This window comes from Impatiens glandulifera, chromosome 2 (assembly GCF_907164915.1).
Source record: "Impatiens glandulifera chromosome 2, dImpGla2.1, whole genome shotgun sequence".
NCBI lineage: Eukaryota > Viridiplantae > Streptophyta > Magnoliopsida > Ericales > Balsaminaceae > Impatiens > Impatiens glandulifera.
The window spans coordinates 6451563-6476531 of record NC_061863.1 but is presented as its reverse complement, the minus strand read 5'-3'; the positions used below and the strand labels follow the sequence as shown (position 1 = coordinate 6476531).

At 31.7% G+C, this 24969-nt stretch overlaps 3 protein-coding genes across 3 annotated transcripts; 1 reads left to right on the top strand and 2 right to left on the bottom strand.

Moving 5' to 3' along the window:
* Positions 1 to 1819: 1819 nt before the first annotated feature.
* On the top strand, positions 1820 to 3584 carry LOC124926730 (60S ribosomal protein L24-2-like). Its single transcript, XM_047467014.1, has 5 exons — positions 1820 to 1936; positions 2699 to 2774; positions 2851 to 2952; positions 3045 to 3193; positions 3280 to 3584. Exons 1-5 carry the CDS (start codon positions 1926 to 1928, stop codon positions 3428 to 3430), a joined length of 489 nt encoding a protein of 162 aa, XP_047322970.1. The 5' UTR covers positions 1820 to 1925; the 3' UTR covers positions 3431 to 3584.
* Positions 3585 to 4910: 1326 nt separating this feature from the next.
* On the bottom strand, positions 4911 to 13345 carry LOC124926433 (ABC transporter B family member 2-like). Its single transcript, XM_047466660.1, has 9 exons — positions 13030 to 13345; positions 12904 to 12958; positions 12665 to 12840; positions 11094 to 11554; positions 9143 to 10069; positions 7623 to 8035; positions 7268 to 7509; positions 6168 to 6828; positions 4911 to 5620 (listed from the first exon to the last, which is right to left on the bottom strand). Exons 1-9 carry the CDS (start codon positions 13297 to 13299, stop codon positions 5070 to 5072), a joined length of 3756 nt encoding a protein of 1251 aa, XP_047322616.1. The 5' UTR covers positions 13300 to 13345; the 3' UTR covers positions 4911 to 5069.
* A 1685-nt stretch (positions 13346 to 15030) lies between these two features.
* On the bottom strand, positions 15031 to 18372 carry LOC124927631 (29 kDa ribonucleoprotein A, chloroplastic). Its single transcript, XM_047468086.1, has 4 exons — positions 17979 to 18372; positions 17794 to 17892; positions 17435 to 17725; positions 15031 to 15359 (listed from the first exon to the last, which is right to left on the bottom strand). The coding sequence occupies exons 1-4, from the start codon at positions 18324 to 18326 to the stop codon at positions 15186 to 15188; spliced, it is 912 nt and encodes a 303-aa protein (XP_047324042.1). The 5' UTR covers positions 18327 to 18372; the 3' UTR covers positions 15031 to 15185.
* Between the last annotated feature and the right edge of the window lie 6597 nt (positions 18373 to 24969).

Sequence of the window (24969 nt, the reverse complement as noted above, 5' to 3'; positions counted from 1 at the left end):
TGCATGATCGGTCTAATGCCCGTTCAGCGACTGCCTAAGCCTCCCTCACCACTCGTGCACACACCAAAATTAGAAAAATACAAAATATAAACACCAAGAAGGTTTGATCCTATATCACTAAAGGCATGTTTGATACATAATTTTTTTACTAAGAAATGATAAATAAAAAAAGTTGAGGGCATAATAAATACTTTTTTACTAAAAAATGATAAATAAAAAAAGATTGATAGGTTTAATTAATGATTTTAATTCAGCTATATTGATTTGACCAGATATTAAGGAACATTTATTCTCCTCTAAATAAATAAATCTATTAGTCCTCTTGCTCATTTTCACTTTCTCCCTCTAGTAATTATAATTATATTATTATTATATATATATATATATATATATATATATATATTCTTTTATAATTAAAATAATAATAAATTTATAGTTTATTTATTAAATATTATTTTATTTATTTAAATAATAATAAAAAATTATTTAAATAAAATAAAATTAATAAAATAAAATTTTATTAATAATTACATTAATTAATAATAAAATAGTCATTTTTATATAATCATTTTTAAATATTATATATTATTAATAAAATTATAATAAATTAATTAAAATATAAAAACTTAAAAAAAATAATATTAGAAAAGTTAAAAATGAAATATTTTAATAAAAATTATTATTAAAAAAATTACTTATAACATGTTACTAAGTAAAATTTTGTATTTAACCTAGATGTGTTCGATTATATCCTATTGTAAAGTCTTATATTATTTATGTATAATTGATAATTTTTTTTATTTGTAATTCATAATTTTTTTTTATTTTTGAATAATTCGACTATTTTTGTTGTAAGTGTTTATTTATTTTTTTGAAAAAAAATGTAATTAATATGATGATGTGTTTATATTTTATTAAATTATGACGTATTTGAATATTTTAATATATTTAAAAAAATATGATGTAAAAATAATAATATTTTTATTTTTTATTAAATAATATATAGTAAAAATAAATTTGAGACATTAATAATAACTTCAATTACAAAATAATAATAATAATAATAATTTCTTGTTAGTAATTTAAACATTATTAATAAGAATACAGTACTAATCAAATACATCAACTTTTATCAATTATATTTATTTTTATTATTCAAATATATCCATCTTATTCTGTTCTTATTTTTTTTTATTTGAACCAAACATCTCTCAATGTGTTAACAAATCATTTAACAAAATTAATTAATATTTTTTTAAAAAAATTAGACAAACTTATTATATTTATTTAGTAAACCATAAAATATAATTACTAAATTAAAAAATAAAATAAAAAATTATATTTTTTCACTCATTTCAAGGCCATTACTAGTATTTAAAAAATAAACTTGTTGAACATTTTAATTTTTATTCTTTTTATTATTATTATTATACTTAAACCACGACTATAATGTATTGACTTAAAAAAAAACAACAAAATATTTTATTTATTAAGTCTCATTTGGAGACACCTCATAAAATTGAGGCATATATGTCTAATTTATTTTAGAAGTAAAATCAGTAAAAAAAATTATGGGAATTATTTATGAAATAATTAAATTTTCAAAAAGAAAAAAAAATATTTGATATAAAATATTATATAACAATATTTTAGTATTTTATTGTTTTGTTAATAATTGAATATATCAATTTTTTATTTTTCAAATTTTATTAAATTATTGAATTTTTGATGTGGGCTCTTTATGGGCCGTAAATAATTAATTTGTCCTAAAATGTTTACGGGCTTCAGACCGGTACAGTAATGTGATATTATTATTAATTTTCAGTTCTAGGGTTTTGAGAACCAACCTCCATCAGAGAGAGAGAGAGAGAGAGAGAGAGAGAGAGAGAGAGGTTCAGCCCGTCAGCAGCAGCAGCAGCGCCACCATGGTTCTCAAGTACGTCTCTTGTCGATTATCTATTCGATTTTATCGTTGTCTGATTCGATGAACTTGATCTCTCTTAGTCATGATTTGTTTCAAACACGTCGCAGAAATGATATATCTGCTAGAATGTGCTTCTGTTGAAATTCATTCTGATTTAACTTTCTTATCTTGTTGTTGTAGTAATAGTTTCTGAGAATTCCGATTGAAATAACACTTACGGTGGATTGCTCAGTATCTGTTCTTGTGTTGATTTCTGTTAGTTAGGGAATTAATGAATGCAAATCTTTTAATCTCTGATTGTTATGCTGTTTAGTTCCAAAATGGGTTATGGAAATGGAGATTATCATCTGATTATCTGTAACTTCAGTGTAACTAAAGGTTGAAATTGCTATATGTCTATTCTGGCATTCATAGATAGCCACTTCTGTCGAGTCCTTTGATTCTATCATGTTCTGTTAATTAGGGAATTAATGAATGAGAATTTTTAAATCTTGTTATGCTGTTTAGTTCCAAAATGTGTTCTGGATATGGAGTTTATCATCTTTTGTGTAACCAAAGGTGGACATTGCTATATGTCAATTCTTTCATTCATAGCTAGCCATTTCTGTTGAATCCATAAATGTCGAGTCTTTTTGATTCTATCATGTCACAATCTATAAAATATAGTTTGTTTTAGTATAGGTACTGGATTTGAATCACAATGTTTCTTTAACTCTCTTATTATCCATAGTGAAAGCATACCCTAACAAGCCCATTTCCTATTTGGATTATCAGGACTGAGCTATGCCGTTTCAGTGGTGCCAAGATATACCCAGGAAGGGGTATTAGATTCATCCGTTCAGATTCTCAGGTAGAAATTGTCTATTCAATTCTTTTGCTGCTAGTCCATTCAATAACCAACATTTTTTATGTTCTTGTTTGTGAAGGTTTTCCTATTTGCAAATTCAAAGTGCAAGAGGTATTTCCATAACCGTCTGAAACCATCCAAGCTTACCTGGACAGCAATGTACAGGAAACAACACAAGAAGGTGATTTGATATGATCAACATGAAACTAAGTGTATAACAAAACAACCCATTACCCCGATTGTAATAAATAATATAAAATTTCATTTTTGTAGGACATTGCTGCTGAGGCAGTTAAAAAGAGGCGTAGAACCACAAAGAAGCCTTATTCAAGGTCCATTGTTGGTGTAACCTTAGAAGTTATACAGAAGAGAAGAGCTGAAAAGCCAGAGATTAGAGATGCAGCCCGAGAAGCAGCTTTGAGGTATATACATATATATCTACCCTCGCTATTATTATAATTGGAGGTGGTATAGATTAATAATGTTCAAAATTCATGTACATTTACAGGGAAATCAAAGAGAGGATCAAGAAAACTAAGGATGAGAAGAAGGCGAAGAAATCTGAAACGATTGCTAAGTCTCAGAAGGTTAAGGTTAACAACCCCAAGGGTGCTGCACCTAAGGGCCAGAAGTTGGGAGGTGGCGGTGGGAAGCGGTAATTTGTTTTGTTTTTTTGGTTTGTTTGCACCTGTTTGAAATTTAGAATCCGTTGTTTCCTATTTTGATACATTCTGAGACATCATATGAGTATTGAGGTTAAATTTTTTGTTGAAATTACTGGCAATTTTATTACTTTTATACTTTTGTGTTAAATCTTCTTATTTATTTGAATCTTCTATTAACATTATGTTGAAATAGACTTGGGCTTGTTTAATGTTTGGTTATTGGGATAAAAATCCATTTTTTATCTCAAAATTCAAAAATATCTTATCAACAATCTAATAATCAATTTTAACTATTTAAATATTAAAATTACTCATTTCTTTTTAAGTCACTTTATATTTTCTCTCTTTAATCTACCATTCTCTCACATTTATTTTATCCTCTAACCTCAAATATTAGAGTTTTTAAGAGAAAATGTAAATAAAACTTTGGTAGAGTTCTAGTTTTTATTTTATTTTATTGGGTGTTTATTTTGGGTGTTCATTTGAAAGAAAACTTTACAATGTTAGTTTAAATAATTTTTTACTATTTTAAAATTATATTTTATTATTTATAATTTTATAATTTATTTTGATTTTATGATTTTATATAATTTACATGTTTCAAACAAAATTATTATTTTCTCAAATAAATAATTTTTTATAATAAATTTTGTAATTATATTTTCTATTATTGTGATTTGGTGATGACTTCTTAAAAAAAAATTAATTTTCTATTAGTGTCATGGGTTAATGATTGTTTTTTAAATTAATTTATATTTAATTATATATATAAATAATAATATATCATTTATCTTTTTTAATAAATTTTATGATTTAACATGAACTTTGATTTTACAAATTTATAAATACTTACTAATTTTACATAAATTCTGGATTTTTACTAGTTTATTCTCCTAATAATACTATTAATTTTAATATGTTATACTATATAAAAAAAAAATATTATATTATAAATTTTCTTTTAATATGATATAAACCGTTATATTGTGAAATTTTTGAAAAATCCGTGATGAATTGAAAATGGAGATCTTAATAAAAAAAAAAAAATCTCATTAAAATGTAATGTGGATATTAAGTACACTTAGTATCATTCTAATCCCTAAATTTAAAATATTGTTTTGTAATTAAAAATATATATGTTAACTAAATTTGTTATTTTCCCTCCTTGACAACCGTCTTTCATAAAATCAAACAAGTAATAGAACTAGGGTTCTTGGGAGCTGGAAGGTGTGTATGTTCAATGAGCTGTTAGATTCATTGAGATCCTATTCTTAAGACCACATAAATATCAAGAATTTTTTTTGGTAATAAAACCTTTTGTAACATGATCTGATTTTCTTTTATTTAAATTTTGAAAAAAATTATTCATTTCAAACACAAGATTGATAATTTCAAAAATTAAAAAATGATTGTAATGTTAAATTGGTAATTTATAGTAATGTAGAGAATGGAACTTGAAATCTTAAATTAAGAATTGAAGAAGAACATACAATTACAATCAATCTCAAATTTCTTTAAATGCTTATTGTTGCAAATAATCTGTTACCAAATTTTACAATTTATATAGTACACAGTAAATATTTAAGTTTAAAACATAGTATGTAATAACATAATAATAGTACAATATTAAAACTCATTTTTGTTGTTGTTGTTGCTGTTGTAAATTGATGAGTTTATAATAAGCTCCATTCTTATTCTCCACTAGCTCCGAATGTATTCCTTTCTCAATTATCTTCCCATCTTGCAAAACCGCAATTTGATCCGCATTCTTAATAGTAGAAAGTCGATGAGCCACCATAACCGTCGTTCGATTCTTCATTAACCTATCCAACGCTTGTTGAACCACTCTTTCCGACTCAACATCTAAAGCACTAGTTGCCTCGTCCAAAAGAAGTATAGCCGGATTCTTTAGAACCGCGCGAGCAATGGCTACGCGTTGTTTTTGGCCACCCGAAAGTTGAACACCTCGTTCTCCTACTTTGGTTGAATATCCCTCAGGTAGGGCGCTTATGAAGTTATGTGCATTTGCTAGCTTTGCGGCTTCCATCACTTCTCCTTCCGAAGCTTCTTCTTTTCCATAGAGGATGTTTTCGAAAATTGATGTCGCGAATAGGGCCGGTTCCTGTTGGACTAAACCGACGTGTTTGCGTAGTGTTTTTAGCTTCAATTTCCTGATATCTCTATCTGTGAAAAACAAAAGTTAGTCACAAGCCAATTACATTTGTAATAATCTAGTTAAATCAAACAAAAAACAAAAACATCCCATTACATATTTAAAAACGACAAATCTACTCAAAACAACCTAATAGTATAAAACATGAACCTAAAACAAAATATGACACTAAGGTTCACAAAAGAATAAGCTCCACCTCCATGTGAACATGTAATCTAGACGTTATTAATACGACGCTCTAAAGTGTAACTATCTAATTTAAAAGATCTTAATTCGTATTATCCAAATTGATGTGGTGGTATTTGAAGGTTACAAAATCAATTTTTTTTTTGAAAACTGGAAGTCTTTTGAGATTATTAAAGAATTCATTTGTTAAATCATTTTTCCTTTGTGTATATATAGTTTTTGAATCAATATCAAACAAGTTAATATGTTAGGGTTCGGGTTTGTCCTAGTCCATTTGGCTTAGCCTAGGCTCGACTACATCAACCTCGATGTTCTTAGCCCTTGAAACGCAAACACTAATATTTTTAAATTATGCAAAATTATTATACTTACCATCGATCATGACTCTTCCCGAGGTTGGATCATAAAAGCGAAGAATGAGAGCAATGACCGAGCTCTTTCCGGAGCCACTCTGTCCCACAAGAGCCATGCTCTTGCCGGCGCGAACTTTCAAATCGAAATCCTTGAATATAACAACATCCGGACGTGAAGGATAGCTAAAATGTACCCCTTTCAATTCTATATTTCCTTCTACCTTCGACACATCTTCACCAACGTCGCTTTTAACCTCGGTTTTCCTATCAAGCACTTCAAAAACCGACGCCAACATTTGGTTACCTTTAAGAATATCCGGTGCCATTGCAAGTGTTTCTCCCATAACAAGAGCGGTTACAATGAGAACCATAAAAGATTTCATGACCGATTTAAAGCTAGCAAGTTCCTTCGCCATTAGAGTAGAACCATACCATAAAGCTAGGCCGTAAGATGAGAATATGAAGAATTGAGAAACTCCATAGAAAATACCCGCAATTTGGCCACGAACGAATGAACGTCTTGAAGGCTCTTCGAGTTCATGAGAGTAAAGATCGAGAACTTTCTCTTCGGCGCAAAATGCAGCCACGGTTCGAATGTTGCTTACGGCTTCACCGGCTAGCATGTTTGCTTTTAGATATGCTTTGCTTAAGTTTCCTCCATATCCTCTCATAAACATTTTCTGAAAATTCATACAAAAAAAATCAGGATTTTTTCATTAGAATTCATAATACACAAGCCATATGTTAACAATCATAAGTTGCTTTGTATTTGGTTATTGCTCTTTGAAAACTAGTATTTTATTATATATTTTGTCAATTAAAAACATATTTTTTCTGGTTATTATAATGATTACAAAATATAATAACAAATATGGTCAATGTTCTAACTTAAATTTCTAGTAAAAACTTTATTCTTTTCATTACTCCATCTCAAATAACCCATTTTTTTTTATTAATCTAGATTTTTAAAACAAAATCCATAAAAAAAAAAGATCAAACTAGTTCTAGTTGTATTTTTCAAGTATTTTGAAGCATCTTTAAATTTCAACAAAAATCTTAAATCTTCTATCATAACATCAAATAATAAGGATGTAGAGAATAATATAGATGATAAAATACCTCGCTTATATGACCGCTTATGATCAAAGGATAAGTCGCCATAACAACAAGAGTCAATCTCCAATTCAATATAAACGCAATGATAAACGAGGTGACAACCAAACCAAGATTTTGTAGTAAAATCGTAGAGCGATCGACAACCACAGTTCTCAACAACGTGGCGTCAGCCTCCAAACGCGACGCGAGCATAGAACTCGAGTTCTCCATGCCGTCAAACCACCCAATCTCATTTTTCAAAATGGCTATAATCAAATCAAACATAAAAATATCAACAAACATAGTATGTATAAATATTTTTAATTTTAAAATTGGTATGGGGTATAAAATTTTGAAGTTAAAGAGTATTTTTTTTTACCTGAAAACATCTTTTCGCGAACACGAAGAGTGAGTCGCTCTCCCATAATCCCGAAAGAAAGATGAGCAATAGCATGAACAATGACGGTTATAAAAGCACCTCCACAAAAAAGTAGAGAAATTTTCTTAACTTCGCGTTGTGTAGTCTCCCATCCCATGTAATAAGATACAAGAGCTTGAGTGACACCAAGAGCGAAAAGTGGCATCTGAGCTCCGGCAATAAAGGCACAAATCGTGCCCGAGATTCCATATTTCCAATCTGGACCGATCATAGAGTATAATCTCCGGCTGGAAACATCGACTTTCATTTTATTAACATTTTCTTCACCGCCTATCCATCCAATTGAAATTCTATCGGACTGAAAGCTTGTTCCTCGGCTCATTGTTCGGGACAACTCTCGTGAAAATTTCATGCTGTTACAAGCACACAATTATTAGTATAAACTTGATGGATTTCTAGTCCAAATGGCAAGATGTTAGGTTAAATTAGTTTCCAAGATACTATACAATTCATTTAGTATTTAAAAGCTTAATTGAGTTAAATAATAAATCAAGTCAATAACTAACAAATGAACTTATTGTATTTTTTTTAAATGGAAGGTGATAATGAATTTAAAATATTATTTAAAACTGTAGCCTTTTTTAAAATAAATTCAAAAACCCAACCATTTTTCTTATCAAATTCTTTTTTAAATTACATAATTTAATTTAAAAACCAAAATATTAAAATAATTTATATTTCTTTTAATAAAAAATATATATTTTATTATATATTAATATTTTTTACCAGTTAAATAGACTTGACTTACCAAAATTAAAAAAATAATACCAAACAAATATATTCAAATAAACCAAATCCAAACAAGTTTTGATATATATGTTACTAAAATGTCTTTTACTCAAATGACATTATCAATGTAAAATATATAATACATGTTTTTTTTAATGGATGATATTTTAATTGATTGTCCAAAGAGTTAAAAATAATAAAAAAATAACAAGGCACAAAATTTTGTTGAACCTTAATGATAGAAAATATATACTTAAATGTACTTTTTATACCATTTTTATAATATTAAATATAAAAACTAAAATTTATACTAGAACAGTGGATGAGAATGCATTTATCATTTCCGCTTATTCTATTTAGATGATTATCATTTTATTTCGATGATTGTTTTTACTAGTTCAGTTTCAAAAAATTCCGTTAACATGGTTATATCCTAACATCTATAAAATTATTCATAAGATTATATAAAGTGATATTTTAATATTATATATATCATAATATATTGAAAATTTATATTTATTATAAATAAATAAATTTAATTTTTTTTATAAAATATAAATAAATATATATATATATATATAAAGTTATATTCAATAATTATGTGTATTAGTCTTGGAGACATAATAATGTGAGATAGGTTGATACGATAACACAAATATTATTTCGCACTTTTTTTCAATTACGCGAGAAAAACCGCCAATATAATTATTTGAAAAACAAATAAATAATACCTGACGGGTCTTGACATAGAAGGACCTTGAGAATTAAGACGATGCAAAGTAGCGGTTTCTTGAAGATGAACCAGAGAAGAATAAGCACTATCTCTTCTCGAAATCAACTCATCATGGCTTCCAATTTCAACAATTTCACCATTTCTCACAACCGCAATCGTATCCGCATGTCTAACAGTAGACAATCTATGCGCAATCACCACCGTCGTTCTTCCCACCATAACACGATCAAGCGCAACCTGAACACTCTTCTCCGATTCCGCATCAAGCGCACTCGTAGCTTCATCTAACAAAAGTATCGAAGGATTCTTCACCAAAGCACGCGCAATCGCAATCCTCTGTTTCTGTCCTCCCGATAACTGTATCCCTCTCTCACCTACCTGCGTTTCATATCTATCAGGTAAATTGTTTATGAAACTAACCGCTTCTGATAACTTAGCAGCTCGTGTTATATCATCCATTGTAGCATCGTCTTTTCCGTATAGTATATTCTCTCTTATTGTTGTTGCGAATAGAGCTGGTTCTTGATTTACTAATCCGATTTGTTTTCTTAACCATTGGAGATCTAATGATTTGATATCGAAGCCGTCTAGGAGGATTTTGCCGGCGGTTGGTTCGTAGAAACGTTCGATTAATGATATGACTGTGCTTTTTCCGGATCCGCTACCGCCTACTAAGGCGACGATCTTTCCGGGAGGGATTTGGAGATTGAAATTGGTGAAGATTGGTACGTCTGGACGAGATGGATAGTGGAAATTTACGGTTTGAAATTCGATTCCGCCTTCTACTTTGTTTAGTTTTGTACCGGATTTGTTGTTTTCGCTCTTCTTGATTATTGTATCTCTTTCGATCATTTTGAAGATTGGATATGCTGCTGATTTTGCTCTGATGAAGGCGGAGATGTCCGGCGCCGCCTGCCCCAATGACCTAGTTTCAAAAAATACAAGTAAATTAAAGGTTTCTTGATTATTACAAATTAATTAATTTCATTCAACATGGTATTAATATAAACTCTCGTATAACACTTTGATTTTCATACTTGTAACACTTTTATTAAACTTACGAAGACAATATCGACTATGAACTCGACGAGTATATCTATTTGTATCGTCGTGGTAATCGATCGATACTCGACGGGTACTCAATTGCTTGCCCGATCAAATATATATAAGATTTTAGATTTTAAAAACTTTGTTAAATTATAAATATATTTAAAAATAATCATATCAAAATAAAAAAATTACTTAAAATTGTTTTTTAGAATAGAAGAAAGATTAAATGACTAAGAATATAAAGAAAAATAACACATGGTTAATTTAAATGTGATTAAGAATATATAATAAATGATATATATTTAATGTAATGATGGTAATGATTATAAATTTCAAAAGTTAATTAATTAATAAAATAAAAAAATATATAATATAGTTTGAGTTTTAGGTAATCTTCTCCTTTTTATTACAGAATTCATCCCGTTATAAAAAAATCTGACATCGACTGAGGCTGGTCGAGATCATGCAAACTCGACTCGATTAAATATTTTTTAGCTCGAATTTGAAAATTTTGAACTGAAATTAAATTTTTAAATATTTGTTAAAAAAAATATTTATTTTAAATTTTAGATTTTAATATTAAAATAAATTAAAGTATATATTATTTATTGTTAAGCTCGACTCGAATATTTAACGAGTCGATTCAAGCTCGATTCGAACTTGGTCAAAGTCGAACTCAAATCGAGTTTGACCAGCTTGACTCATTTGTAACCCTAACCCCGACCTGATGCTAATTTTATTCAAATTATCGATCAATATTAAATATTCTTAATTAATTATAAAAACATTAAAGTTATATGCTCCTAGTTATATATTTTTAAAAATGGTATATTTAAAAGAAATACTTATATCAAATAAGCTATTAGAACAAATATTGAGAGGGTGAATAGAGAATTTACAAGCCAGCAATGACGACGTTGAGCATAGTAGTGAAAGAATCTCCACCATTAGCGATATCCTTATGAACGACGATACCCGTAAACCAGACTAGAAGTGCCCACGAAAGAAAAAGAACACAATGCAAAGTTCCGAGGCCTAAACCTTTCGCCAAACCAGCTTTTCTTCCGTAACTATAAGTTCCAAGGAGCGACGTTTTATAAGCTTTTACAGCCCTTTCTTCGCCCGCGAATGCATGAACCGTTCTAACATTGGCAATAACCTCTTCAGCGATTTCGCCAGCTTTAATATAAGATTTTCGAACACTTGCAATGAGACCTGTGGCTACATAAGCGTAGATACCGCCGGCAAGAGCAATTAAGGGAACGATGGAGAGAGTTACGAGACTTATTTGCCATACTCGTACAAATCCGATTATGAAACCAGCTAAGAATCGACTTATGTAATGCATAAAATTCCCCACCTGTTTAATAATACAAATAGTGTTTATATGATTCAAAAAATAAATTTGAAACATTGTTTAAATGTTACAACATAAAATAACAAGTTAATGAAATAAAGAAATAAAAACTATAAATAATCAAAGGTTTATTTAAACCTATGAATTGACTGAATTCAAATAATAATAATAATAATAATAATAATAATACTTATTAAAACAATTTGTTATAAAGTTTATATAAAGGATAATGTTGTATTTATGAGTATTAAAACATTTATTTCAATTGCAACTGCTCAACTAAAACACGTAATCATTTATTATGATGTTTTACCTTTTCCACCTTCCACCTCTTAACATTAAATGTGTTCGGTTACATAAAGTCATATAACTTGACTTATAACTAATACTACTTTTTTTAATATTTCAAATAATATATTTTAGAAAATTGAGACTTGTATTTTCAATTAAAAAATATTGGATAGAGCTAGTTTAAAAAAAAAAATTGTGTAGATTTTTGAAGTGAATTATTCAAATAAAATGACCATATTATATGAAAAAAATAAAACCCACCTCAAACAAGTGATTAAAGTCATAATTTGACTTATAACTACAAATAATTTTTAATATTCTAATTAATATTTTTTATAGTTAATTTTTTTTATTCCATGTTTAGCAAGAAAACTTTAGATTGAAGTGAAATACTGCTAGTTTCTAAAATTAAAAAAATGGAAATTTTAGGCTTTGCTTAGAAAGTGAATTATTCAAATAAAATGACCAAATTAATGTAACCCACCTCAAACAAGTGATTAAACTCATAATTTGACTTGTAAGTTATAACTACAAATGTTTTTTAATATTCCAATTAATCTTTTTTATAAAGTTAAGATTTTTTTTCCTTTTGATTAGATTTCCAATAAAAATGCATTAAATTGAAGGGAGATACTATTAATTTTCTAAATTCAAAATAAAAATTGAAATTTTCTATACTTTTTTTTAGAGTGAATTATTCAAATAAAATGATCAAATTACATGAAAATAAATAAAACCCACCTCAAACAAATGATTAAAGTTTCATAAAAACTTGTAAATTATAACTTTAACAAAAAAAAAAGTAAAAAAAGAAGAAGTTACCTTCTCGGATAGGGCATCTTGAACAACAATAATATCACTAGTAATGGCAGCAATAACTTCACCAGTAGAAGCTTCAGTATCAAATAAACTAATATCTTGATTCAACATTGATCTTAAATACGCCATTCTCATCTTCCCCGCTTGTCTTTCTCCACTATGCATCCAACATGCCACCTCTAAAAAAAAAATAAAAAATAAATAACAACATAACAAAAAAAACAAAAAAAATAAAATCTTACCTATCCATGAAGAGAATAGAATAACCACACTGAGATACACAAAATCCAGTGAATACTGCAATTACAAATTTACATATATATATATTAGCAAAAAATAAAAAATAATTTTTTTTAATAATTACTTACCTTAGCAACTTTATGGGATGCGGCGGCCGGAAAGAGATAAGCTAGTCCAATGATATTGATCAATTTACCAAAGAAAATGAAGAAAACAGGGACAGAAGCACCATGAACACAAGCTCCAATGGATCCAAAAAACATGAGGAAATAATCATAAGTGTCGGCGAAAGAGAAGAGTTTGGCTATGGATATGGTTTGGGTTTTTGGTAAGGTGGGTTTGTTTTCTGATTGCCGGTGGTCGCCGGCGGCGGAGAGGTCCGGCTGATTATGGCTCATTTTGGCCGCCGGAGAGTAAGGGAAATGGATATGAAATGAAAGTAGAGAAATGGGTATTTTTAGGGTATTTGTGGTTGTAAGAAAATAATGGGTAATTAATATGGAGGAAGGGGCAGTTGTAGTAAATTGAATGATATTGGTAAGGAACAACCTCTTTTCTTAATGGCTACTGTTTTGGACAGGTTGGAAGATCTTTTAGTTGACTCTTTTTTTCATGTTTTTGTGGGTTATGATTTTCAAATAATTATATAATATATTTATTTATTTGGGTAGCTGTATAATACTTGTTTTTAGATTCAATAGTTAAAAAAATATATTTTCATTTGTATATAAAATAATATAATCATCAATTTGGGTCGAAAACAAGCACAAATTCCTCGTATACGCGACATATTCATTTATAAAAAATACCATTAAAGTGAGTTAGTGGGAAAACTTAAATGAAAAAAAATAACGAATTTGTTAGTAATTTGCATTTTCAAATGAATAAATAATATTAATATATTAAGAATAATCTCTTTATATTTTATTATTTATAGTTGAAATGAAAGTGATTGATAAAGACAAATGTATAAACATCTCTTTCATATTCTCTGTGAATTTTAGTGAGATTGTGTTCATATTCTCTATGAGTTTTAGTCAGATTGTGAATACATTAATTATGTAGTCTGATCCTTTGTTAATTTATTTATTAAATTATTAATTGTGACTCAAAATTTGTACAATTTTTCAAATAGGTGGCTCGATATTGAAAATTGAAATGCATCTTTATTTTTTTTCTCTTTTTTAAATACTTTTTCACATATATTGGACATTTAATCCGTTTGGTCAAAAACACTATATAAGTTCAATATTCAAATGGCTCATTTCTAACTAAACACACTTAAAAAAAAAAATCTCAAATTCGATTCCGAATAATAATTCGATAGATTTATTTATATTGTTGAAAAACTAATTCATTATTATGTTTAGTGCTTTCTCAATATGTTATTAGGTCATTTGTGATTAGATGTTTATGATGTAAGATTTATCTATTTCAAAGATATGTTCTTTTGGTTTAAAAATATCTATCATTATATAATAATAAAAATATAAATGAATTATTTACTTAAACTAATATTATTTATCATTTTTTAATAATATCTATCAATTTTATAAAAAAGAAAATAAAAATAAATTAGTTGACAAAATTTATTCAGTTTAATTCAAAAGTCACATCATTTATTAAATCTCAACCAAAAGTTTGAAATCTTTTATTGCCCGGCTAGGCTGACACTAACAAGACTTTATTTTTTGTTTTTGTTTTATTTTATATAGACTTTTATTTATTTATTTAAGATTTTATTTTATTTATGTAGACTTCTATTTATTTATTTTTCTTTTTTGTATGATGCTTAGAAGACATAAATTATAATAATCATCTTCAATTATTAAAGTGGGTGACGAGTTCTAACTTAAAAGTGATAATTGAATTTTAAACTTTTTTTTTTTAGTATTAATCGAATTATAAACCTTTTGATAAAATTCTTTTACTCTAAAAGAATTTTGGAGATTCATAATAAGAGAAAAACTAATTTTCAAAACTTCAAATATCATGATTCAAACCTATTACCAAGCCAATATTGAAATTGTAAAAACCAAATGAAAAAAAAGTGCCATTTTTTTTTTTCATTCATGCTTTACTCTCTCATATCAAATCTCATTATTATACATAATGAGTTAAATACCAAATTAGCAAATTGTTACTGAAATTACTATTATAACTTGGCAATATATATGTCACACTAAATTTGTTTAGACTATAATGAAACAACAAATGCTGTAAATAACACAACAGCAAAAAGGTGTGTAAATAGAAAAATGCTTGCCTTTTTTTACAACTTCACTTATGTGTGCAAAGCCTGCGATTGTTCAGATTCTTCAATTGCGGGCACTTCCACATTTTCGATCTCCGAGTTTTCAGCATTCCTCTCACTGATTTTTACTTCCCCATTTTCAATCTCCGAGTTTTCAGCATTTCTCTCGCTGATTTTTAAGCGAATAGGCCGACCCAGCAATTCCTGTATTTGGACAATAAAGCAAACTAAGTAATAATAGTAAATCACATAAGAAACGCAGTTACATAAATTAATTAACTTGTTGATTGTGAACTTCTTCTCTTTTATGAGATCAGAGAATGATCTCTCCTTGATTTTTATTGAGAATCCAACCTAAAACCTCAATTTTGATTAGCAAAATGTGTATGATATGCAAACCTATAAGCCATTGCCTCAAATCTTTAGGAATATAAAATGGGCGGTAAAAGTAACATCCACCCAAAAATGAAGTTATGAACTTGTTTTTTTAGTTTCGACTAAATCACACTTGAACTACTTTGGTGAAATCCAAACACAATTTTCATCCATTAGAAAGTTGGTGAAAATCAAAATTTGTATGGATTCTAGAATGATATTTTTTTTCTTTGAAATCAAAGTTTGTTCTATGGAGGAAACTAGCATAGTCCTAGCAGTCATAACCCCACTTCAACTTAGTCTATTCTAAAGTGATTTCTTATTGGGCCTACACTAGATGAAAATCTTTTGATCTTATTGGCATTTAATCTTCAATGTTTATGTCCTAGTTTGTAATAGTCTTTGTTTAGTTTCCCTCTTTCCTGTTTTTGTATATTTTGAAAGAACCTTGCATTCTTTACTTTTTATTGAAAAGTTGACCTTCTTAAAAATTAAATTTCATGTTACAAGTAATTTCCAATATTCCTAAGAGTGACTTGAAAAAATCATTGTGACTATAAATAATCTTATGTACTTGTCATTTTAGATACAAGGAATCAAAAAAAAATTCAAGAGAAAGCAAAAGCTCTTCACAAAAATATCTTTCTCTCCTCCCCGGTTAACAATGCAAGGTTTTCCAATTTTCTCATTTCACAACAAAATTATGAAAGGTTATGTATTCGTATTAAAGCTCTTCAAGATATTTGAAAAATTGACAAATCATGAGTATGTTTAAAGTCAAGTTGACCACACCTTGTCAAAGGAAGATAATTGTTCTCATTATATATGTTGACGATATTATCCTCACTAGAGATGACGAAATTGAGTTCACAAAGCTAGAGAATTTGAAACAAATGATAGTGGGCAATCCAAATTTTTTCCTCATAATGGAATTGGTTCATTCAAAAAAGGGTATGTTTATGACACAACGAAAATACTTTTTGGATCTATTAAAGGAAACAAGAATGTTTGGTTACAAACCAATTGATCCTTACAAAAAATTGGCACATGAGAGAATGATACACATATTGACAAAGAGAGATATCACCGACTAGTGATTCATCTAATATACCTCTCAACGACTAGTGAGTCATCTAATATACCTCACACACATGCCCTAACATTGCCTTTCTTGTTAGTGCGCTAATCAAATGTATGAACTCTCTTAATCATATGATGCAGTATCCAGAATCCAGAATCCGCACTTCCGAAAATGGGATATTGTTTCGGGGAACAAGGAAGAAGGTGTTCTCGTGAACATAGATGGAGACTGGGTTATAGACATTCCTGAATGGCAATCAACCTTAGGCTACTGCAAATATATCTGAGGTAATTTGGTTCCTTGGAGAAAGAAAACAACTAGGTTTCAAGAAGCAACGTTGAAGCAGGATTATGAGCACTATCACTTGCAATGTGTGAAGGAATGCGGATTCAAATCATAATAAAAGAACTTGGAATCATTGATGCAAAAGCTATCAAACTTAAATCTGATAACTTGGGGGAGCCGATAAGTATTACTAAGAATACAGTTCATCATAAATGAACCCACTCATGACAGCTCAAATGGTAAAGAATCTTGAGATAAGAGATTGAAATCTGAAGTTTGATCACATTAAAATTTGAAATACCGAACACCAAAAGCTCCCCAAGATTAAAGCTTTGAAGATGTATCTAACATGTTAGGTTTGTAGAATCTATACTATGAAACATAAAAGGGTGTGTTAAAATCAACTCATCCCTAATCTTTAGGTAAAGATTGACACAAATGGAATATCCCTAGTCTTTAGAGATAATTGATATGAACTAATTTTCAAATTCAAAATGAACAATTGTTCCACGAGATTAAGCAGCAAAATGTCAAGTACCTTCCCATCTAAAGAAGAAATTGCAGACTCTGCTTCCTCCTTTGTCGCGAATGAAACAAACCCGTATCCAGCAGACTTTCCCGAAGGGTTATCAAAGACAACCCTAGTAGAAATTGGATTAAAATCTGATGAGAAAAGTTCTTTCAGATGAGTCGATCTTACTTTCCATGCAAGATTGGAGACATATAGTTTATAACGAGCCTCTCCTGTTTGTGTTCGAACTGGAGGATTCTTTGAAGGTTTCTTAAGTCTCTTTGCAAAATCAACTCTAATGATCCTACCTGATAATTCCTGCATACCATAAATACTTCAATTGGACATACATTTCTACAACAAAAAGGAAAATTCAGTTACTTAACCTGAGAATCAAACTTGCTGATTACAGCCTGAGCTTCTTCACCAGAATCCATTGTGATGAACGCAAAACCTCTGCTTTTCCCATCCTTTTGCTTGATTATCTAATAAAAAACTCCCCCAAATTTGACAAATCAACAAACAGATATAGCGAGGGAAAAGAAGAAGAAGAGAGGTAGGGAGAAGAGACCTCAACATCTGCAACTGTTCCGCATTCGCCGAAGATGTTCTTAATCTCCTCTACTGTAAAAGACCAGGGCAAGTTCAACACGAAAAGCTTTTTCCTTTGATTTGAATTCTGAGACTGCTCTTCCTCTTCGTCTTGAACTGAAATCTCTTGTACAGCGGAGCAGAGCTGGAATTCGAACAAGGGTGTTCTTCGTAGTGGGCGAAAGGGGAGAATGGAGAAAGAAACGGATGGAAAACTTAGGGTTTGTGAAAGAGAAGGGAAAGAAGAAGGTTTAGCGTGTAGTGAGGATATGGAGAAACGAGGAGCTAGAGAAGAGAAGAGATAGAAAGCTGCCTCCTGAGCAGCCATGGCCGTCTGAAGTTTCAGAAGGGAGAGAAAGGGGGAAGATTTCAGACTAGTTTTACCACCAATTTCTGGATAATGAGGCCCCCACCCTAAACTCTTCCCCACCCATTTTCAAATAATCTACCTTCTTTGATAGCCATACACTCTTAAAGAACAATATTCAATAAAACTTTAGTTATTTATGTAACTTATGTAGAGGAAATTTGATCAAATTACCTTAAGAGGGTAATTCCCAAAAATAACTTCAAAAATTTCAATTTTTATATTTAATTTTTTTTTTAAATTTTGACAGTTTTACCCTTCTTACATTTTTTTTCTTCCTTTTCGTTTTCCCCTCATTTTTGCCGTTTCCTTTTGCCCTCTCGACGGTTGCTCTTCCCCCATTTTCACGATCACCAACCGGACGGTTCCAGCCCCAGTCGACTCGCCCACGATCGTCGGACGCTTACCCCTCGAGCCCGACTACCCGACGATCACCAAACGCTTCCAGGCCGACTCCCCGACGATTTCCAAGCCCTGGAGACGCTGAGCCCGTCTCCCCGACGTTCGCCCACATTACTGAGGTTAGTTCGACTACTCCCCGATGATTTTACTGTTTTTGGATGTTGAGTATGAAGGTTTTATGGTTTTAGGGTTTTAGTTTAGGGTTGAGTTAATTATATTCTTTTGGTTTGAAATGCTTTGATCCGAGAAATGTATAGTCTTTCCTTAATCTGAATGGTTTGTGAACATTTTCACGTGGGCAATTGAATTGCGTGGTACGCAATTGCGTGGGTCGTGGGGGTGGTGCGTGGTGCGTGGTGCATGGTGCATGGGGGTTGTGCGTGGGGCGTGGGGTGGTGCGTGGATTCAATTGCAATTCAATTGCGTACCACGCAATTCATTTGGTACCAGAGCCCTAATTACAGGTGAGTGAGATGGCAGAATCAAGCAACTTTGCGCAGTCGTGCATTCCTAAGTTCAATGGAGACTATGATCATTAGAGTCTACTCATGGAGAATCTGTTGAGGTCGAAAGAATATTTCAGTGTGGTGAAAGATGGATTTGTTGAGACAATCAATGAAGAAAAGTTGTCTGAAGTACAAAAGAAAGCCCTCGATGAAGCAAGACTAAAGGATCTAAAAGCAAAGAACTACATCTCGATGAAGCCCTCGATGAAGCTTGTTTGAGTCCATAGAGTGCTTTGTGAAGTTTGCACACATGATTAGGATAATCAGGATGAGTGAACCCATGCGGTTGAGACATAAAAACTTCCTCGTGTAGAGTTCTATGTAGAAAGGCATTGCTAACATCGAGTTGATGAATAGGCCATTGCCGAGTGACAGCAAGTGAGAGGATGATTCAGATGGTAGTATGTTTGACAACTGGGCTGAATGTTTTAAGATAGTCAATGCCTTCTTGTTGATGAAATCCCTTTGCAACTGGGCTGACGTTCAATTGAACCATCGGCTCTTTGTTTGATTTTGAAAACCCATTTGTAACCCACGATATTCTGCGAGGATCGAGGATCAAGAGACCACGTCTTATTTTGAATTAGAGCATTAAACTCATTTGTCATGGCAGAATGCCATTGAGTATATTTATTGGCGGTGGAGAAACATGTGGGTGGAGAGGTGGAAATGGTGGCAATGTTAGCATTGTGAAGGGAACGAGTTTTGGCACGTGTGATCATATGATGAGAGGAACATTTAGGAGCATGTATAACGATGGTAAGTCCACGTATGGGAGTAGGAGGATTGATTGAAGATGAGTTGGTTAATGACGATGGTTGATAGGAGTTTGATATTGGCGAGTTGATTGGTGAAGATGGATGGTTGGAGTTTGATGATGATGATGAGTGTTCGGATGTTGGAGAAGATGGTACTATAGGGATTTGTGATGTTAAAATTGGGGAGATTGGTGGTGATGAACGTGGAAGAAAAGGAAAGTGCGATATTGGAGAGACTGCTGGTGTAGAAAGATTGGTAGATTTTGATAATGTACTTTTAAATGGAAATGTTTGTTCATCAAAAGTGACGTGACGAGAGATATACATTCTTCCGGAAGGAAGATGTAGACAACGATATCCTTTGTGATTTGGACTATAGCCAAGAAAAATACATTTTAGAGTTCGAAAATCAATTTTGTGAGAGTTATATGATCGAGTGAGCGGAAAGCAAGAATATCCAAAAGTTTTAAGGAATAGATAGTTAGGAGGACGATTAAAAAGAATTTCAATGGGAGATTGACGAGGCTTACAATTTGAAGGAAGACGATTTAATTAGATTCGTACTTGTTAGAAACGCATCATCTCAATAAGATAGGGGCATAGAAGAATGAGCAAGAAGAGTGAGGCTCATTTCTATAAGGTGGCGAATCTTGCGTTCAACAACATCATTTTGTTCACTTGTATGAGGGCATGATAGACGATGTTGGATGCCATGAGTTTCAAGATAAGATTTCAGACTCCTATATTCGCCTCCCCAATCAGATTGTAGAGTTTTGATAGATGTGTTGAATTGATTTTCAATAAGTGTATTAAATTTAATAAAAGTTGGCAAGACATCAGATTTTCTATAGATAGGATATAGACAAGTAAAGCGGCTATAGTCATCAATAAAATGGACAAAATATCGAAAACCGTTAGTAGAGAAAAGAGGAGCAGGACCCCAAACGTCAGAATGTATTAATTCTAATGGAGACTTACAACGAGATTGAGAAATAGGAAAAGGAATTTTGTGTGCTTTTCCATATTGACAAGATTCACAAAAACTTAATTTCTTGTTGCCAATAATAGGTAAATGAAAAGAAGACATAATAAATGTTGATGTTGATAATGAAGGGTGTCCAAAACGATGATGCCAAGAGTTGGCAGATGAACGACTTCCAATAAGAGCTTGATGAGTGGGCGGAGGGTTGACAATTGAGTTTAGGCGATATAACCCATTTTTAAGTGTGCCGCGAAGGAGTTCCCTCTTCGTGACCTGATCCTTGACAATACAATAACTTGTATGAAATTCAAAAAATATATTATTATCGGCAGAAAATTTGGAAACATTTAGAATATTTTTGGTTATTAATGGGACATGCAATATATTACGTAGATGAAGGTTTTTATTGGAACATGGAATGAATGATTGCCCAATATTAGAAATAGGAAGAGGGTTACCGTCTCCCATTTGAATAGTTTTTGTATCATTATATGGAGTTGAGATGCTAAAATTGTCAAGGTTCGTCGTGAGATGGTCAGTAGCACCAGAGTCAAGACACCAGACCGAGTCATAAACAGAAGAAAGTGTAACCATCATAGCAGAGTGTGTCGTTGAATTTTGATTCTGACGACGTCGACAAGTTTCAATCAAATGACCTGTAAATTTGCAAATATTACAAAACAGACCCGATCGACAAACATTATCCGTATGGCCAAAACGACCATACAATTGAAATTGTATTTTATTTCTATTGGGCCCACGAGGCCCACGACCCAAAATAGAAGGCCCATTATTAGAAGAACCCCCTAACCCGATAGTAGAAGCCCGGTCGGAGTGTGAAAATTTAGATGAACTTGAAGGCCCATTGAAGGCTCAATCTATTGATAGTTTCATTTTCTACACTATAATCACTTGGAGAGGAGACCGAACGTCGCGATCGTTGGAAGTGGGATGGTTTTGAAATCCCTCTCGATTCAAAGGCAAGATTAGCGGTTGGAGAGTTAGAGTGGAGTGATTCAAGACAAATCTCATGTGTAAGAAGCATTCCTTAGAAGTCTTCGATGGTGATGGGGTCGGTGCGAGTGGTTACCGCTACAGTGAGAGATTCGTATTCAGGACTGAGTTCTCCCAAAACATAAAGGATGAAATCTTGTTTTGCCCAGCACCAGTGAGACTATCAATAATTGATTTTATTTTCTGTAAATATTCGGTCATCAAGAGTGAGCCCTTTTTACCGTCTGAAGTTGAAGACGAAGCTGCATTAGACGAGCTTGAGATTGAGAGGCGATTGTGCGTTCTAAAGCAGACCAAAGGGCTTTAGATGTAGTGCATGATTCACTAACCACTTGGCTAGGATGGATTCTGGAAGGGTGGAGAGAAGCCATGAAGGATCCTCTGATCTTGCTCCTCCCAGATGGTAAAAGCAGGATTTGGAGTGAGGACACTAGATCCATCAGCAGCATCGACTTGAAGAAAGGCTTTAGGGGCAAAATTAGTTCCAGTAACAAATGGATAGAGACCATAACCTTTTAGGGTAGGTAAGATTTGAGATTTCCAAATAAGAAATTTTTTGTGCTCGAGTTTAATGGATGTGAGATTGTGGAAGAGATGAGTGATTGAAACGGAAAAAGATGAAGAATAGGCCATGAATACAGAGGTTTGTTAAAACCGAATAATGGCTCTGATACCAAGTTAGAAGAGATAAGTAAGCAAGAACTTGCTGTAGATTAAGAATGTATTTCTGTGTATCATTACAATTACAAGAATATGAATTTATACAAAATAAGAGAAACTAAAACGTTAGAATATGTAAAGATTTTAAATACACTTAATAGATGGAATATAAAAACAAGAGACTAAGTGTGTTGCTCTTTAATGGTGGAGTCTTTAATAAGACTTATATCATTCCAACTTTTTCTAATTTGCTCATCTCCAAGAGTTGACGACCAAGTAAAATATTTCCCGAATTTGTAGGTTCGATGCAACTCATATCTCTAATGTAGTCATTAAATCGATCATATCCTAGGTAATATTTGACTCCGGGCTTCAATCAGTCTCAACTCTTGTGACATTAAAATCACCAAGAATAGCCCAAGGTTTATCACAATCAATCCAAGTACTAAGACAGCCCCAAAGCAACCTCCTTTCAATACTTGAGTTGTTTCCATAAACAATTGCAAGCTGAAACTCAATTCCAACAGTCCTATCATTGACCTCAACCATTATTACTTGGTCATTGGAAAGCAGCAACTTAACATCAATGACCTTAAGATCTCATACTAACCAAATTCTTCCCGTCTTTGAGTTCGAATTATGTATAAGTTCTTAACTCTATCAACACACAACATGCGAACCTTATCAACATTCCTGCACTTGACATTCGTTTCCAGAATTCCCATGATAGTTACTTTTTGGCTCTCATAAATCCTCTTAATTTTTTTGCATTTAAGAGGATCATTGAGACCTCTTATATTCCATGTTAAGACATTCATGAATGAATATAGGGATTTGGTTCATGTGTTTCAAAGTTGTCTTGAACTTCATCATCCTCTTCATTATAGAGTAGTCATAGGCATCACTGTCTTCACTATCTTTAATGGCTACTGATTGACTATAAGACATTTGGTTGCCAATTGATGAAGACTGTGTTCCTTGAAAATCACATTCATCCGTGATTGGATCTGATTCATCTGAGTCTACTTCGCTTTGTAGACCAGTGCCAACAACCCTAGTAGTCCCAAATCAGCATCATAACTTTGTTCAATTTTTTCAATATTCTGGTCACAAACAGTCGTTCCACCTATTCCTGTTATATTTTGACCAAGACATTCTAGTTCAATCTGTATGCTAGTAATAGTAACTTGACTCAGTCCATGATTCGAAAGTGTAGTAGACCTTGTATATATCTCTAAGACCTTGCAATCTAATTTTTTTTGGGGGGGAAATTGTTACCCAAAATTTTGATCTCTCGAAAACTTAAATTTTCATGTCGTGGTCTAGAGATTCAACCACTTGAGAGCCTAAAATTTCATGATCGTTAGCTAGGAATTCAATATTATTAAGTTCTGGATTATCTTAGTCGCAATCCATAAACCCAATACCTTTAGGTCCTAGATTTCCCTGGTTGCTTCTAACCCTTATGACATTTTGACCCATATTGCCCCGGTCTTTACTCAAATTCCCAACATTCTAATGATTTCTAGTTCCTTGGTTATAATCAAGTGTCCCAGCATTGTGAGGGTCTGACCCACGACCCAGATATGCGGCTTTTTGAGAACCTCATGACCCATAACCACAACATTCTTAGCAACCAGATTCTCTCATTCAAGATCTAAATTTTCGACATTCTGTTGATTCAGGTTCTCTCGGTCGGAACTCAACCTTCTCGCATAGTGAGGGCCTAGAATTCCTTGGTTATGACCCACACATTTCCCCTCCTGAGGTTCTTGGGTCGCTCTATCAGGACTGACGTTTTTAGCACCTTGAGCTTCCCGCATTCCTCGGTCAAGAACTTCTTTTCTATCATCTTGGGGCTCCTAGTCTACTCGGTCAAGACCGATATTTTTAGATCCTTGAGGTTTATGGATTCCTTGGTCATGACTGATGTTTCCAATACACTCCTAGATTTATTGGTTAAGACCTTGACATAGATTTCCTTCATTCTGATCATCAACACAACTCCGACCTTCATTATCCTTTTGACCTAGATCTTCAGTTTTCTCGACTCAATTCTGATATTGACCTAAGGAGACGATCTCCTTCCTCTAATTTCTAACCCGATTTTGATTTTTACCATTCTTTTGAACTTTAACCCATTTCATCTTTTTTGTAATTTTTTTACACGAAATTGAACCTTAGCCTTATTATGTCCTGAATTTACAGTCTTCTCACCTTCTATCCGTTCATTATCATCCACATCAGCCAGAGTATGACTGCTAGCAATGATAACCTCTGTT

Coding starts and splice junctions, on each gene's coding strand:
- LOC124926433 (XM_047466660.1), bottom strand. CDS start 13,299: ATGAGCCATAATCAGCCGGACCTCTCCGCCGCCGGCGACCACCGGCAA. Junction 12,959..13,029: donor CATCCCATAAAGTTGCTAAG/GTAAGTAATTAT, acceptor TTGTAATTGCAG/TATTCACTGGATTTTGTGTA. Junction 8,036..9,142: donor TCTATGTCAAGACCCGTCAG/GTATTATTTATT, acceptor TGCTTGTAACAG/CATGAAATTTTCACGAGAGT.
- LOC124927631 (XM_047468086.1), bottom strand. CDS start 18,326: ATGGCTGCTCAGGAGGCAGCTTTCTATCTCTTCTCTTCTCTAGCTCCT. Junction 17,893..17,978: donor GAACAGTTGCAGATGTTGAG/GTCTCTTCTCCC, acceptor GTTTTTTATTAG/ATAATCAAGCAAAAGGATGG. Junction 17,726..17,793: donor TCAGCAAGTTTGATTCTCAG/GTTAAGTAACTG, acceptor TATGGTATGCAG/GAATTATCAGGTAGGATCAT.
- LOC124926730 (XM_047467014.1), top strand. Junction 2,953..3,044: donor ACAGGAAACAACACAAGAAG/GTGATTTGATAT, acceptor TCATTTTTGTAG/GACATTGCTGCTGAGGCAGT. Junction 3,194..3,279: donor GCCCGAGAAGCAGCTTTGAG/GTATATACATAT, acceptor GTACATTTACAG/GGAAATCAAAGAGAGGATCA.